The sequence below is a fragment of the Balaenoptera musculus genome, chromosome 4, assembly GCF_009873245.2.
Source record: "Balaenoptera musculus isolate JJ_BM4_2016_0621 chromosome 4, mBalMus1.pri.v3, whole genome shotgun sequence".
Taxonomy (NCBI): Eukaryota; Metazoa; Chordata; class Mammalia; order Artiodactyla; family Balaenopteridae; genus Balaenoptera; species Balaenoptera musculus.
In genome coordinates this window covers 43,805,979-43,823,797 of record NC_045788.1, presented here as the reverse complement: position 1 = coordinate 43,823,797, position 17,819 = coordinate 43,805,979, and the positions used below count along the sequence as shown (strand labels likewise).

Here is a 17,819-nt window from a genome sequence, read left to right as displayed (position 1 = left end):
GTGGCTATACTTTTATACCATGGTTACCTGGATTGTATTTCATTTTAATTTTAGGATCCAGCAATTTCAGGAAATGAAACAAAGCCTTACCCTGCCTTTGAAAGAGGACAAGAGAAAGATGTCTTTATCAAATGGCCTAACACCAATGATATTTGTTGGGCAAAGGTACCGAATTGATATCTTGAAAGAAAATAAGTATAAAAATGCTATTTGAAAGTTTATTTTTAATTAAGCCACAGTTAAAAACATATTCAGAGGGAGAGATGTAATGACTTAATAGGTAATAAATAAAATAATACTCTTTGAGTTCAATCCAAATTATTAGAAACAAAGAAAGAATTTATATGTCCTATGTCCAAATACTATTTGTTTCATCTTTAAATTGTCTTTTATTGTATTTCTTGGTACCTATTGTATTTTATTATAAAACTGACATTAATAATATGGTTATTCGCTATTCTATACTACATGGGTCATTTAAATGTTTGTACTTCTCTTAAAAACATCTCATTGATAAAAGAAACAATGTTTGTAAAAGCTATACTTATAGTATTCCTGACTTGAACAGGGAATATAATTCATTGTATTTCATTTAAGTAATAATATCCTGACCTGTGTATATTAACACATTATAGAAAGCATCCTGATTTGGCTTACATATAAAGAGTAAAGAAAAAATCCACTAGTTATAACTAGAATGAAAAAAATCCCATAATGGGAGATGTAATTAAATGAAATATGGGAGCCTTTTTGGATCTTGGACCAAAAATAGAATGTTAGTGATAAAAGTGCTGAAATTCGAACATGGACTGTAGATTAGTTAATAATATTCTACTAATGTTAATTTCTTGGTTTTGATAATTATACAGTGGTTATAAATATGTTAACATTAGGGGAAGCACAGTGAAGTATATAGAAAAACACTAGGTATAACATTTGTGATGTTTCTATAAGTCTAAAAATATTTCAAAATAAAAAGGTAAAAGTAAAATAGAAAAAAATTATGTGATAAACAGTGAAAAATCATAATGTTTTAAGAAACATTACAGGTATACATTACTGGCTATAGAAAGAGATTTTCTTTCTTCTTACTTTCTCCTCATTTTATATTTTCTCATTCTATACATTTTCTCAGATTTCTACCTTTCAAGCACTATTCTCTATCAGCAACTAATTCCTTGTATGTAATTACCACTCTGTGGATTATTTACATTTTTATATGGGACTTTCTAATTTCTACAACATAGATTCAAATCCCAGAGCTTTTGGCCTGATTGTATTTGGGCTCTGTTCTGTGTCTGTGGTTGCAGTAGAAGAAAACATTGGTAGGAAGGGGGGCAGGGGCTGGAGTAGGCATGTGGGGCAGAGGAGGATTTAGTACTAACTGCAAAAACCAAGAGGATATTTGCCTCAGCATGGCATCATCCAACTCAGATCTTCAATTCCTTTCATATAAAAATATACTTTTTGTTTTTAGATTTTAATCCTGGAGTAATTGTAGAAAGAGTTTTAATATACCACATTAAATTAAATTTAGAATATACTTTTCATATTAATTCTTGACCAGACCTTTTGGTTACATGCATTGTTTTCAAAATCGCTACCGATCACAAAGGATGGTATTCTTTTCCTTATTTGCCCTACTAAAGAGGAGATTAATATGGAAAATGGGAATAGTTTGCAAATGATACATATACCAGAACACAAACTGAAAAAAAATAATTGAAGGAATTACTGATCTCGGGATCTTGAGTCTGTAATATGCTTCTAAAACTCTATTACACTTTGTTTACAACAGTCATACCACACTGAATTTATTTTGAACTGGTTTCCCATTTCTTCTCTCTTTGTAGGTTTGGCCAGATTTGCCAAATGTAACAAAAGATGAAAGTCTAATAGATGAAACTGTTAATGTAAGTTTCATATTGATTAACTATTTAACTGAAAGAAATTCAGCACTGGGATTTAATGATGACTTTGACCAATAATTCAATTTGAATACTTTCCTTAAAAAAGTGATGGCTTATTTTCTAATTCTCTATATCAGACCATATTAAATCAGGTTTATTTATTTTTTTAAATACCAACATGTTTCAGTCACTCTATGAAGGAATTTTACATTTTATTGTATTTAATCCAAGGAACAATTCTTTTTTTTTTAATTTAATTTTTTTTTTTTTTGTAGTAAGAATGCTTAACATGACACTTACTCTTAAAATTTTAAGTTTAAGATATAGCATCCTTCACCCTAGGGACAGTGTTGTACAGCAGATCACTAGAACTTATTCATCTTGTGTAATTGACACTTTATGACTACTGAATAGCAACTCCCAATTACCCCTGGAACCCCAGCCCCTGGCAACTACCATTCAACTCTCAGATTCTATGAGTTTGACTATTTTAGATACCTCATATAAGTGGAATTGTGCAGTATTTGTCTTTCTATAAATGGCTGATTTTACTCAGCATAGTGTCCTTAAGGTTTATTCATGTTGCCCTGTATTGGAGAGTCTCCTTCTTTTTAAAGACTGAATAGAATTCCATTGTATATACCACATTTTCTTTATCAATTCATCCATCAATGGACATTTAATTTATTTCAATATCTTCACTCTTGTAAATAATGCAGCAATAAATATAGGAGTTAGATACCTCTTCGAGATCCTGATTTTAGGTCTTTTTGGATAAATGTCCCCAAATGGGAGTGCTGGATCATATGGTAGTTCTATTTTTAATTTTTGGAAGAATTTTAATACTGTTTTTCTCAGTGGCTGCACCATTTTTCATTCCCATGAAGAGTGTACAGGCTTCCAATTTCTCCACATCTTCACCAACACTTGTTTTCCCTGTTTTTTGGTTGTAGACATCCCAACAGGTGTGAGGTGATATCTCACTGTGCTTTTGATTTGCATTTCCCTGATGACTAGTGATGTTGAACATCTTTTCATCTATCTGTTGGCCACTTGTACGTGTTCTTTAGAGAAATGTCTATTCAAATCTTTGCCCATTTTCTAAGTGGGTTATAGTGTTTTCTCTATTGGGTGGTAGGTTACCTTTTCACTTTGTTGATTGTTTCTTATTCTGTGCAAAACTTTTTAGTTTGATGTAGTCTCACTGGTCTCTTTTTGTTTTTTTGCCTGTGCTTTTGGTGTCATATCCATAAAATCTTTGCCAAGACCATTGTCATGAAGCTTTTCCCTTATGTTTTTTCCTAGAAGTTTTGCAGTTTCGGGTGTTACATTTAGGTCTTTAGTCCATTGTGGTTTGATTTTTGTCTACGGTGTAAGATAAGGATCTGATTTCATTCTTCTACATGTGAATATCCAGTTTTCCCAGCACCATTCGTTAAATAGACTATACTTTCCTCATTGTATATTCTTGGCACCCTTGTCAAAGATCAGTTGACTATGCATGTGTGGATTGATTTCTGGGCTCTTTATTCTGTGCCATTGGCCTATGTGTTTATTTTATGCCAAGACCATACTTTTAATTACTGTAGCTTTGGAATATACTTTGAAATCAGGAAATGTGATGCCTTCAGCTTTGTTCTACTTGCTCAAGATTATTTTGCCTATTCGAGGACTTTCATGGTTCCAAATACATTGTAGAATTGTTTTTTATATTTCTGTAAAAGATGCCATTGGGATTTTGACAGGGGTTTCATTGAATCTACAGATTGCTTTCAATACTATGGACATTTTAACAATATTAATTATTTCAGTTCATGAGCATGGATTATCTTTCTATTTTTCTGTTTCTTCTTCAGTATCTTTCAGAAATGTTTTGTAGTTTTCAGTGTACAAATCTTTCATCTCCTTAGTCAAGTTTATTCCTAAGTATTTTATTGTTGTTTGTTGCTCTTAGTCTATAGAGATGTAACTGATTTTTGCATGTTGATTTTGTATCCTCCAACTTTCCTGAATGTATTTATTAGTTCTAATAGTTGTGTGTGTGTGTGTGTGTGTGTGTGTGTGTGTGTGTGTGTGTGTTCTTTAGAGATTTCTGCATATAAGATTACATCGTCTACAAACAGGGACACTTTCACTTTTTCCTTTCTGATTAGGATGCATTTTTTCCCCCTATTTATTTCTAGTAATTTGGGCTAGGATTGCCAGGACTATGTTAAATAGAAGTGGCAAGAGTGAGCATCCTTGCCTTGTTTCTGATATGAACTAAAATTCTGAAAGTTTTTTTCTAAATGACTATGATATTAGCTGTGGGCATTTATTATAGAGCCTTTATCATGTTGAGGTAATTTCTTTCTATTCCTAGTTTGTTGAGAGTTTTTATCATGAAAGAATGTTGAATTTTATCAAATAGATTTTCTGCATTGCTTATTGATATGACCATGTGATTTTTATCATTCATTCTGTTGATGTGCTGAATCACAATGATTGATATTTGTATGTTAAATAATTCTTGCCTCACAGGGAAAAATCCCACTTATTCATGGTGTATGATCCTTTTAATGTGCTGTTGAATGTGATTGCTAATATTTTGGTTGAGGATGTTTGCATCTCTACTCATCAGATATTGTTAGGTTGTCTGAAACTAGAAATGTGTCCATTTCTTCTAGGTTATCCAGTCTGTTGTATAATTATTTATCATGGCCTCTTACGATCCTTTCTATTTCTGTGACATCAGCTGTAATTCTCATCTTCTCTTTTTTTCTTAGTCTAGCTAACAGTTTGTAAATTTTGTATATGCTGTCTATAAGAAACTCAGTTTAGATTTAAGGACACACATAGGCTTGAGTGGCTGGAGGAAAATCATACACATTCATTAAAGTTGAGATCAGGCTGCCTTCACTATCACTTGTGAATCTGACAGTTAAATGTCTGACTGACTGGTCTCTCTTATGACTTTCTATATGTGGGTCTAAATTTTGTTTTTACAGGCTTCCAGAGCTCATGTAGCTTTTCCAGATTTCTTCAGGAACTCCACAGCAGAGTGGTGGACAAGGGAAATTATAGATTTCTACAATAACCAGATGAAGTTTGATGGCTTGTGGATTGTAAGTAAACTTCAAGAAATTTATATTTTAAGTTATTTATTGTGTATTGATTATGCAAAATTCTTACTAGATTTTAATAATGTTAACAAAGTACTCTTTATGAAATTAGCTCACTCATTTTTTCCATAGAACTTTCTTATGCAAAAGACTGCTAAAATGCAGTTTTAACAATTCAGTTTAAGTATTTAGTTGCTTTTTCCTGAATATTAAAGTTGAATATTTTCAACTTGACCAAGAGACCAAAATAGTCTCTTTACATAATGATTTATAAATGCTTATAAATATTTATTTTATTTTCATTCAATATAGATATAAGTCTCACACTCGACTGTCAGTCTTTGGTGTAAGAAGTCATAAACTCTTACAGATGTAGCAAAATCATCTTCTAAATAATATCCTAATTTGAACTTTAAAGTGCTGGCAATAAGATTTTTAATATAATTTTGAGATAGCATAAAAAGAATTTACTTTATCACAAGTAAATATTTAATACAGGAGATATTTACATAATACTTATCTAGATTTTTGGAGGTGACATTTCTACTCTGCTGATTTTTCAACATGTATGCATTAATTTACTTACTTTTTTAATTAAAGAAACTTATAGGGGTGCTGTTATGTACAAGCCTTGAGGATGTAAAGTTGTATAAAGACAGTTTCTTTTAATTAATGGGAAATACAGGTTTATTTTATGTGTAAAGTTATGTACTGTAAGGGATTCCATTAAATATATCCCAATAATTATACCTTGATCCAGAAAAGATAACCTTTTTATGATGGAGGAATCACCTTTAAATGGCAACTAATTTATATATTTATATGATGGTCCGTTTATATATGGTTACTAAAATTCTGAAATGTGTACTCAATAGAGATACTTTTGAAATTTTCTGTATTTGTAAACTATTAGCTTCTGGTTTTAAAAACCACAAACCATTATTTCAAAAAAATTGATACAAGGCTCCAGGGCAGAAGTGGAGGGAAAGACATGGGAGAATATACACTATTATAATTTAATGTCTAGAAACATAGAAAGCAATTCACTTTTATATAGATTTTATCTACAGAGAAAAATAGGACATTTTGTGGTTTTCAAAAGGAGATGTGAATTGTAAAATGTTAAGAGAGACTGAGCTAAACTAAATTCTTTAGTATTGTTGAGATGCCTTATACTTTTGCTTTTTAGAATAGTAAAGTGCTATTATTCAAATATCCTACTTTAATTTACTGGGTCTCTGAATTAGTTCTTTTAAGAAGATATGCCCTAAATTTGTTTTTTGTTTACTTTTCTTTCTCTTTTTAAGGATATGAATGAACCATCAAGCTTTGTAAATGGAACAACTACTAATCAATGCAGAAATACAGAGCTAAATTATCCACCTTATTTCCCAGGTACAATATTGCTGCTGTGCCTTGGATGTTATCATGCTATTATTATTTATTAATCAGGTTTATATACCTTATGACATAGAGAACAGGATTCACATTTCCAATTCTCACTACCCATCTACACACTGGACCACACCTCAACCCATTACCGATATCATCTAAATCATCTAACATTACTTCGAGAAGAAAACTCAAGAAACATGTTTTATCTATATGAATACATTTCTAAATTTGAAATTGTTACTTTGATTTTGTTAAGAATCTTCCCAGATTTGAGAATTCTCAATATTCTTTAAGATAAAAAATTAAAATCTTTTATAAAGATTTTTTAAAGTTTTTCTTTATTAGGAAAAAAGTGAAAGAATGCTAACAACACTTCTTTGGTTGTCCCTGACCTAGGAGGGAAAAGTACAGTCTTCCAGCATTCATCCTCATGCTCTTATGTAGGCAGTAAACTGCATAAACAGTTACATCTAAAGTGATGGCAAAGCTCTGAAAATTTACATCTGAAACTGAGAAAATATGCCAGGGCTTTATGTTAGCAAATGGATTATTTTTTAAAAATCTATTTAATCAGTATTTCTCATCTAAATGCATAAAATATAGTAGACTTTTCGGAGTACACTTACTTTTCAGGTTTTTATGAGTTCATGTTAATTAGTGACATTTTTATTATTGAATATAATAAAATTGTGCACATATTTTCCAGTCACAACTGTAACTGCAATCACAATGCAGACCATTTTTTCATTTATAATTAGCATAAACAAAGTGCACAAATGGTTAAAAATCAATAATATTTTCAAACAATGATTAATGTTTTGCCAAAATAATTTATAGTTACAATTTACATATTTCAATATAGGTTACTTTATAACATTTTAATTTTTTTTTAATTCTCCCCAGAACTCACAAAAAGAACTGATGGATTGCATTTCAGAACTATGTGTATGGAAACTGAGCAGATTCTTAGTGATGGATCATCTGTTTTGCATTACGATGTTCACAATCTATATGGATGGTCACAAGCGAAACCTACTTATGAGTAAGCAATCTTCATTATTATCATTTCTGACTCTTATTTTTTAGATATTAGATTTAATGTTACCTCTTTTGAGTCCTTCCCTGCTGACCTTATCTTACTTGGTCCTTCATGGCACTTAGAATAATTGTCTCTCTCTCTCTCTGTATCTTTGTTTTAAATTTTTATCCAATTCCCAAAAGAACCCTGAACCATTTTATTTTGTTCCCCAGTATGCGCCCAGCTTATAGTAGCAAAATGCCTAACAAATAGTCGGTGCTCAAAGAATAATTTTTAATGAATAATTGAGTAAATAATATAGTTTGATGTCACTAATTAAAACATGAAAGGTTGGCTAAATCTGCTATTTAAATCCATTATTAACAAATAAGAATATATGTCAATGACCTTAAGCTTCTCAAACTTTAATATCCATATTAAACAAAATCTTATATGCGGCTAATGATGATGGAATACAGGCCATTCTTTGAGTATCAAGTCTTTATTAACACTGTGCAATAAAATGTTCTGCAATGATAGAAATGTTCTATAATTCTCTGTTGTCCAGTATGGTAGCCACTAGCCATATATGGTTGTTGAGCAATGTGGTTAGTGTGACTCAGGAATAGAATTTTAAATTTTATTTAAATTTCATAAATGTAAATTAAATAGCCCCACATGGCTAGTGGTCACTATATTACACAGTGCAGCTCTAGATCACTGGTTCTTAACTACACACTATAATCAACTGGAGTTTTTTTTTTTTTCTATTGGAGTATATTTGATTTACAATGTTGTGTTAGTTTCAGGTGTAGAGCAAAGTGATTCAGTTATATGTATACATATATATATTCTTTTTCAAATTCTTTTCCCATTTAGCTTGTTACAGAATATTGAGTAGAGTTCCCTGTGCTATACAGCAGGTCCTTGTTGGTTATCTATTTTAAGTATAGTTCAAACTGAAGATTTTTTAATAAATGCTGATTTAATTAGTCTGAACTATAGCGTAAGCATCTGAATTTTTAAAAATCCCCCAGGTGGTTCTAATGAGTATCCAGGGTTGAAAACCACGGCTCTAATATATGACAGAAGTTGGTAAAAGAATGAAAAGCATTTTGGAGTAAAGGGTATGGGTAATATTTCCTCACTTAGTGAAACATGCTTATCTTACATCTAGCACCAAACTCTTTTTCAACCTAGAATATGTGAATTATTTAAGATATTATTACATGAATGAATGACTACAGATTTGCTGACCAAATCCCAATGTAGGGGCACTAAGAACATGCAGAAAGACTAAGGAATGTCAGCAGGACAGGAATAAAGATGCAGAGAATGAACTTGAGGACACAGGGAAGGGGAAGGGCAAGCTGGAACAAAGTGAGAGAGTAGCATTGACATATATGCACTACCAAATGTAAAATAGATAACTAGTGGGAAGCAGCTGCACAGCACAGGGAGATCAGCTCGGTGCTTTGTGTCCACCTAAAGGGGTGGGATAGGGAGGGTGGGAGGGAGACGCGAGAGGGAGGGGATATGGGGATATATGTATGCATATAGCTGATTCACTTTGTTATACAGCAGAAACTAACACAACATTGTAAAGCAATTTTACTCCAAAAAAGATGTTAAAAAAAAAAAGAGTAAACAAACTGACAAAAAAACAAAACCTGTGTAATGTGATAGATACTACAGTAGTGTTATGAGAAACAAGGAGAGTGCTCAGCTAACTCTATCAGGAAAATAGAAGTGACATCAAAAGAAAAGTTATCATTTGAACTGATCTTGAAGAATAAAAGGAAATATGCCAGGGAGTAAAGGAAGTAAACTACATTTCACCAAGGCAAAGAAAGTATATAAAATTTGTCATAAGCTATTTCTAGGATATCTATGGCCACCTAAACCATAATAAGTGCATTATAGCTTTTACGATTGGGATCTGTGGATAAGAATCATGGATTTGCTCTTTGTCGATCTGTGACAAGGATATGGTTGGCACACTTCTAGGATTTAATGAATGTGTCAGTATGTTACTAGACAATGCCAATGAATTTAAAATCTCCATGGAAAGAGGAATAATAATCAATTAAAATATATTTGGCTAAGTGGAAATAAAACAATGCTGGTTCCTGGGAAATAAGGATCTGAGGTGGGGATGAATTTCCTTGTCTTGTGCTAGAATTTTGTGTTGTTTGACAATAACATCCAAATAGAGGCTCTTCAAGATTCTAAATGCTATTATGCAGTAATTCAAAGTTGTGTATAAAGAGAAACTACTTTGGAGAAACACTGACAATGTCAACTTGAAAAAATTCATAATAAATATTTTGTAATATAAAAAAAAAGAGCAAACAAACTGGTCTTCAATAATGTCTTTTTATTGGGACAAATGCTTCTTCAATTAACCCTACTGGAACATAATATTGGAGCACAATTATCCTCAGCTAACCTCACTTTACCATAAAGCTATAGATATTAAACATAACAAAAATATTGAGAAGTGACTGATGAACTCTTAGGCAAAACTTATACATCTTGAGATGAAAGTATGTACTTTAAGGAAAATTGGAAGAAAATATTTTTTTCATAGAGGGCAGTAAATTGAACTTCTGGAGCACATTACAGAATCTAGCATGGTTCCTGACACACTGTAGGGTGTTTAGTAAATTTAAGTGAATCAATTTTTATCTCACCACAACTATCAAAATTATATAAATAAATTCAAGGCAAAAGTAGGTAAATTTCTGAATAGTTGATATACAAAGGTGTTTAGAATGTTTAAGAACCATTTTTAACTCTTAAATAACATTATGAAGAAGATACAGTACAATCTTCCAAAGAACATCCCTTTAATAATGTTAATTTTGCTCCTGTCCATAAAATTTTTCAGTAAAATTTAATCACATTTGTTGTTTAAGTTAAACAGATTAATAAATTTTAAATGTTGAGTTAAAAAGCCCAATTTATGCATAGCTATAGACTTTTTATATCTTTTAAATACTTTCTTACTATTTATTTTTTTCAGTTATATGAGAAAAAAAATTGTTGAACTCTCCTCCAGATATTTTAGAGATTAAATATAGTCATTATACGTTTAAAGACCTTGACAAATGTAAAAGGATGCTATAAATAAATTACATTTAAGCAAATAATAGAGAGTAAAGACTTTTTATCATTTGAGAAAACTGAAAGGATTAAGAGTGTAATTTATTTCTTCAAGTTACTCAGACTGTACCATTTTATTGTTCCTTTCTGTGACTCATTTTCTGTTTTCAAAATTGGCACACATTTGACATTCACCTAGTTCTTGTTATTGTGCTCTTCACTTAACATGAAACAAACAACTGAAACAAGGAAAGAACAGAATGAGTGGATGCAGAAACAGGAGGTAAATAATCACCTTGAAAGACTGCAAACAGTTTCATAGAAAAAAACCTTGGAGATCAGTGGCAAATGAAGAAGTTTCATGTATAAATCCCATACAAAAAGTTTTCAGTTTTCAATTGATCTTTTTCTTATTTAAAATTCAATATTGTACTGAAATAAAGCCTATGCTTCAGATGTAGGGAGAAGTATATTTTTAAAATTTCAAATTGTGTGTTTAAATCCCAGATAATTATCCAAGGATTATACAGCTATATATTCCATACTTTCATCTTCAGCAATACCTTGAATGACTTTTGAGAGTACTACATATTTTTCATTAGAGAGAACATAGAAAAATCAAAATCTTTGACTCCCTTTGGAAGTTCAGGTTGTGTTAAGTATATAATTTTTAAGTAAATGCCCAAGATTTTTGTAATCTTAATTCAGAATGAAATAAAAATGTTAATAAATATAAGTTATTTTCTCAGATATTCCTAGAGACTGGGTTATTTAGCAACTTGGAAAATTATGTTGCTTTTCGATGTTTAGTAAATCTAACCTGAAAAATAAGAGGGGCTTGTTTTTTGGGAGAATTGTGTACTATAGGAAGTGACCTCTTCTTGCAATTTTTTTAACAAAAAATAAGACCGGTATAGATTAAAAAAAACAAACACTATACAGGTCATATATAATCTGGAAGTTTTCTTGGTTATAGCTGTAACTGTCTCTTAATTAACTGTTAGTAACTTGAAAAAATGCAGAATACGTGTCTCTTAGATATACTTTCTGATTAATCTGGCTGAGTTGAACATTGATATAGCTGGTATCAATGTTTAAAAAAAATTGAGATCTGAATCCATAAAACCATTTCCATGGTTTAGACTTTCACATTCTTCTAACTAAAGAAATCTCAAATTTAAGTTTTACTTATACACTCAAAAAAAAAGGAAATATTTCAGCTTACAAAAAACTTGTTATCCAACTCTAAAACTAAAACTGAAATTACATTTTCTGATCTAATGGTGAGTCTCTTTGAGTTGTGAAACTGGCAAGTTACTATTTCTAATGGATAGTAAATATACAATACTAAATTTTTTGCTTTCTAAAAATATAATTCAAAAATGTCTTTAGTTTTCAAAGAGATTTTTTAAATAAACATTGAGAGAAACAATCCTGTGTAACTTTCTCTTCTTTGAGCATTACTGGCCAGTATTCTAAAATAATTTAATATCATCCAGTCAGAGATAGCAGTATTTGGGGTATATTTACCAACTGATTTCATCAGTAATTAAAAACAATAGTCAATTTAATAATTTTGAAATTATTATCTTTAGAAACCATGACAAAAATAAAGATATTTATTTATTGTTAGGGCTTTAAAATATTTAATTTTTTTTTTCAATTCAATATTCTCCTTTCACATAACCCACATTTGTAATCTACATGTACAGTTTTCTAAAAATCATTGTTTTCCTTTAGAAGGACTTTTTTTCCCAATAACGTATTTTTATAACTTTTCTAATACTTTTCAAAAACTGCTCATGTAGACAATTATAAACATGTAATAAAAATGTTTCTGTAACACAACATTGAAATTCTTTTTATAAGCTAAATTTTCCAAATCAACTTGTAACAGAGAACAAACTGTATTATGGTTGAAAAGTGTTTCTTAAAATTAAATTAAGTTCATTGTGATTAACCATCTGTAAAGTTGGAACATGATGGAAATATCTACAAAATATTTATAGCTATGTAATTTTAAATTATAGTTTTAGTGGTGGCAAGTGATTTCCCAAATAAGAAATATTCTGTGAAGGGTTACAAAGGAGATTTTTCTAATGCAAGAGGTTAGATTTCCCTTAAGAGAAAGTTGTTGTGAAAATATTTTATGCAGAATTCTTCTCAATCAGAAATCTAAAAAGGCATATATTTGGTTATTAACTTAAAACCTCAGTAAAGACTTTTTGCAAAAGTAAGGCATAAGGCAGAAAAAAAGAACCTTCAAGAATATGTATTTCTTGTATGTGGAAACATTAAAGATTTGGGACAACTCTATCCTTGTAAATAATTTTTATATCAATTAAATAAAATGAATTTTCTTTGCAAATTAACTAAACTTAAGATATGTTTCCATGAAGATTTCTAAACTGATCATCAGTTCTTCAATTCCCTATATAAATATACATTCATTTCTTGTTAAATGTCTGCAAATATGTGTGACATATGTTAAATATATTACTGATTCTCAATTGACTAGATCCTTTATATTTGTTATAAAAAATGAAGCAGTGAAGATGGTTTTTCCTATATGATTTTTTTTAAAGAGAGACATACAAGTAGGAAATTTTAAGTTATCAAATACAATATTGTTTCTATTATCAACAGATGGTTCAATATATCATCATATGTCTGTTTAAAATATTTTCAGTTTCCTGTAATTTTGAGATATTCATGAATTCAAAAATTTCTTAAGCTACTATTATACTATTTTACGTATTAGGTGTAAGGAATATGAAGAAGATTAAGTCAGTCCTTAACCTCAAGAATCTCAAGGTGTCATTGAAGAAGATTTATGTATAAACAAATCAGTACAATTACTGTGGTCCGTCTTTAACAAGGAAATGATTAGATACAGTTTATAACATGGTAGTGGGTTACAAATCTGCCTAATTAAGTATTTGAAATATTTCCTCCTGATATAGGTCTCTAGTCCTTGTTCATATACAAATTATTTTAAGTAATATAAAAATAAACATTTTCTTTCCAATTAATATATATATATGAATACTCCCTAAAACAGAGAGTATTATAGCAAATATTCTCTGCAGAGTAATATGAAGATTAAGTGTTGACAAGTTATAACTAAGAAGGGTTGGAGCAATTAATGGAGCCTAAATCTTTATTAAGAGAACACTTTTAAGTAGAATAAAATGTGTTCATTCAAAAACTCACAATATAATTAGTTGATTTGATAATATCAGTAGTTGACTTGTATTCACTGAACCAATAAATAAAGGGCCACTTAGACATGTCACTCTGGAAAATGTTGGAAGGGAAAAAAGATGTCCTTCATGCTTGTAAGGATTTTATAGTATAATGAGCAAAGACTCACTTATAAAGAGCTAGTCGTAATAAGAGACAGCATAGACATCATAAATCAGATAGTTTTTTCTTTAATGAAGTGGTCCTAAGTAGAAATATCCAAAGAAAATACCTCATATAAAAACTCATAGATCCTCTCCATCTATATTAGTGCATTGCAGAAGGCAACTGGCAAAAGAGGAATTGTTATTTCTCGTTCCACATATCCTACTGCTGGAAGATGGGTAGGACACTGGCTTGGAGACAACTATGCAAAGTGGGACAATTTGGACAAATCTATCATTGGTATGTGAGAGTCACCATCTTTATCATTATTCTTTTGAATTTTCTATTAGGTATTCACTTTTGCTAGTTCATATACTTTGTAAGTCCTTCTCTGAAATGTGCTTTTGGCATCATATTTTATGACAAACAGCATAATGAAAAGGCAGTGGGCCAGAAAGCAGGATCTAGTTTATTTTGAGAAAATAATTTCATCCCTTTTGGTCTCAGTTTCCTTCTATGAAAGGGCAAGAGATGAGAAGGATAACATATAGAGCTAAGAATAGAAAGGCTTAGAAATTCTAGATTCTAGGGAATAAGAATCACTCATAGATGCTAAAGTATGAAACATCTCAAACCAAATTTTGTAAGTTTTCTGACAATAGTTGGATAAAGAGTAAATAAAATATTATTTTAAAGAGAATATTTTTCTGTTTCATATCTAGACATAAAAATTCTTTACTATTTATATTAGGATTCAAGGAAAACAATCAATGTTTAGAAATATTCCTTTAAAAGAAGAGCTGGGAATTCACATGCATTCTATTTTATTAAAATGATCATTCCTCAGGAGATTTTTAGCTAATAAGGATAATTCAATTTGTTTCATATAATGAGACCTATGGTTAAATAATTACAGAGACAGCATTTTATTTTAAAAATAAAACCAAGGAAGACTTCCCTGGTGGTGCAGTGGTTAAGAATCCGCCTGCCAATGCAGGGGACACGGGTTTGAGCCCTGGCCCGGGAAGATCCCAGATGACACGGAGCAACTAAGCCTGTGCTCCATAACTACTGAGCCTGCGCTCTAGAGCCCACGAGCCACGACTACTGAAGCCCTAGTGCCTAGAGCCCGTGCTCCGCAACAAGATAAGCCACTGCAATGAGAAGCCCACGCACCACAACGAACAGTAGCCCCTGCTCTCCGTAACTAGAGAAAGCCTGCACGCAGCAACGAAGACCCAATGCAGCCATAAATAAAAAATAAATAAATAAATAAATTTATTAAAAAAAAAAAAAAATGGAGCCACTAACGCTTTCTTCTCATACTATAATGTGTTCGTAACAGTTTTGTGATCTAAATGTGTCATCTTGAAAGTGTCAAGGAGGCATTATTAGAGTGTCTTATTTTTATAAATGTCATTAACATTATAAAGTAAAAACTACATAAATTTCATGGGAAGAAATGATAGAAAAGTATATCAATAATCTGAAAAATGTTTCATTGAATTAGAGGTCAGTATTAGAAATAGAACATCTTCATAAATAGAAAAAAAAACAAATGTCAAAATATATGAAATAGTGGCCTTCTATAATTTTTTCCTCACTTTTTTAGGTATGATGGAATTTAGTTTGTTTGGAATGTCATATGTAAGTATCTCTATTCCTTTTCTCTTCATCACTTGTTAATATTAAGAAACAAACTATTAAAATTAATTAAATATAACTGTATTTTAGACTGGAGCAGATATCTGTGGTTTCTTCAACAATTCGGAATATCAGCTCTGTGCCCGCTGGATGCAACTTGGAGCATTTTATCCAAATGCAAGAAATCACAACACTGCATTTACTAGAGTATGTAGTTACTGCATTTACTCTCATTCCTTTGCCCCACTAACCTTAAACGTTTCTGAATAGAATTCACCCTTCCTGGCTGATTTCCAGAGGAATGTTTTGAATCTCTTTACATTTACTTACGGCATCTGAGCCTATCACTCTGAGAAGTTTCTGACTTGGGTTTTCTTTATACTTTGCGGTTCAAGACTTGGTTAGCTGGCATACTTACTGCTGCTCTATATAATTTTGGATTAGCCTGAAAAAAAATTCCTTCTGGAAATTATTCCAAACCTGGACAGAACGATAAAAAAAATAATCAATTTCAAACTAAATAATTAGAAAAGTCATTTAAAATCAATGCACGGAATGGGCAGATTTAAAAAGCAAATGTTTTAAAAATGAGTTGAGAAACAGAAAGAAAGGAAAAGGGAATCATGAAAACTAATTTCTGAGTGGTGACACTATTTACTTTACTATATACTAAACTGGAAGAACTTTTTGAGTGAGGGGGAGACAATAATAAAAATTATGAAAAAGTATAAACAATTGCAAGCAATAGCTAAGTAAGTGCTAAATTTTGTGATACTTTCAGTGAAGACGTATAGAAGAAAGATAAGTTATCAAAATGCACCTCATGGAAGAATTGTAGACAGAGCTGGTCTTTTAAGGATGGGTTCCAGCCATAGTAATCAAATGGTAGAGCTCAACATGAGTTTTGAATTCTTCATGTCACCCTGGGAAATTTTTTGTCAGAATAGAAGGGAGAATTTATATTAGAAAATGAAAAATAAAAATGAAAATCTATACAAGGTTAGAAGGCAGTATGGGACCACATTTTGGAAAAATTTGGAAGTTGGGCAATAGAGACAACTTGATGGGATAGGAATATTTTAGCAGGAAAACTTTATGTCAGTAATGAAATTCAGAAAGCTGTATTGTTGGGAGAGTGAGGCATGAATCAATAAAATCCTGAACAGGGATTCATTCAACAAGAATTCACTGAAAATCTATTATTTAATATTTACAAAATCCCTGCCCTAATGCTTTATATAATGCAGGAAAGATAGAGATAACAGATAATAGACAATTTCATATATATATATGTATATGTATATATATATATACACATATACATATATATATATAAAACAGCAAGCACAAATAAATCATATGAGTGAAAACTAGAGTAAGCTAAAATGATAGAGATCTGTGGGTGTTCTGGTTTAGAAGGGATGCTCAAGCTGGTCCTCTTGGATGAAGTGACATTAGCATTAGAGCAGAGACTTGAGTTGAGGAAAGCAACAAATTTACATATATGGGGGAGAATTCCAGGTCTGGGGAACAAGTGAAAGACTCCAAGATGTGAATGTGGCTGGAGCTTTTGAGAAGATGAAATGGGAGAGGGAAAGACTGACGAAGTACTTCTGAATAAAAATCTACAGAACTTAACTTAAGTTTAATTATGAGGTAATATAACTGAATTTAGGAATGTATGGTTTAGAATTAAATGCTTGTGTTTTATCATGTTAAAACTGAAATAACATCAACAAAGTCAGTATGCAACAGATATGATCTTTGCCTTTTCTAACTTGACTTTGAATCTAGTAACAGTAGGATCATATTGATATATAGCTTAATATTTCTTGGACCATTGCACTTTCAAGGTTTTGCCTATTCTAATACTACATGTACCGGTGATAGCAATGGGTCATCATTCAAACTTTCTTACTACTTAAATCTAGAAAAGTTGGAATCTTCATAGATATGATACCACTCTTAAGGGCTCTGCTCCTGTTGATAACAACAAAAAAACCTTTCAAGTGTTGCCCCCTGGAGTTATGTGGCAGCCTTGTTTTTTCCCTTGGTATAAATTAGAATATAAAATACTAATCACTCTCCTTATTATTTTTTTTAGCCAGTAAGTGCAATAACATTTTTTAGAAGCTTTTATCTTTCCAGTGTCAATTTTAGTCTTTTTACCTGGAGAGTATATTCCAGAGCAGACATGGGCATGTTCTTTTTTCTTATCCAACATTAATTAGATCCCCTCTTCCTCCTATACTATTAATTCTTTAGTACCATAACTTATTCATTTCTCATGAGAACACA

General features: G+C 31.1%; 1 protein-coding gene across 1 annotated transcript in view; it reads left to right on the top strand.

The window, feature by feature from the left end:
- SI (sucrase-isomaltase) overlaps nt 1-17,819 on the top strand; it is a 98,121-nt gene that overhangs the window by 66,910 nt on the left and 13,392 nt on the right. The window contains exons 32-39 of the mRNA XM_036850835.1: nt 55-165; nt 1,854-1,913; nt 4,898-5,014; nt 6,319-6,406; nt 7,310-7,448; nt 14,044-14,177; nt 15,490-15,524; nt 15,612-15,728. Coding sequence (XP_036706730.1) covers nt 55-165; nt 1,854-1,913; nt 4,898-5,014; nt 6,319-6,406; nt 7,310-7,448; nt 14,044-14,177; nt 15,490-15,524; nt 15,612-15,728 — 801 coding nt within the window. The remainder of the gene's footprint in view (nt 1-54; nt 166-1,853; nt 1,914-4,897; nt 5,015-6,318; nt 6,407-7,309; nt 7,449-14,043; nt 14,178-15,489; nt 15,525-15,611; nt 15,729-17,819) is intronic.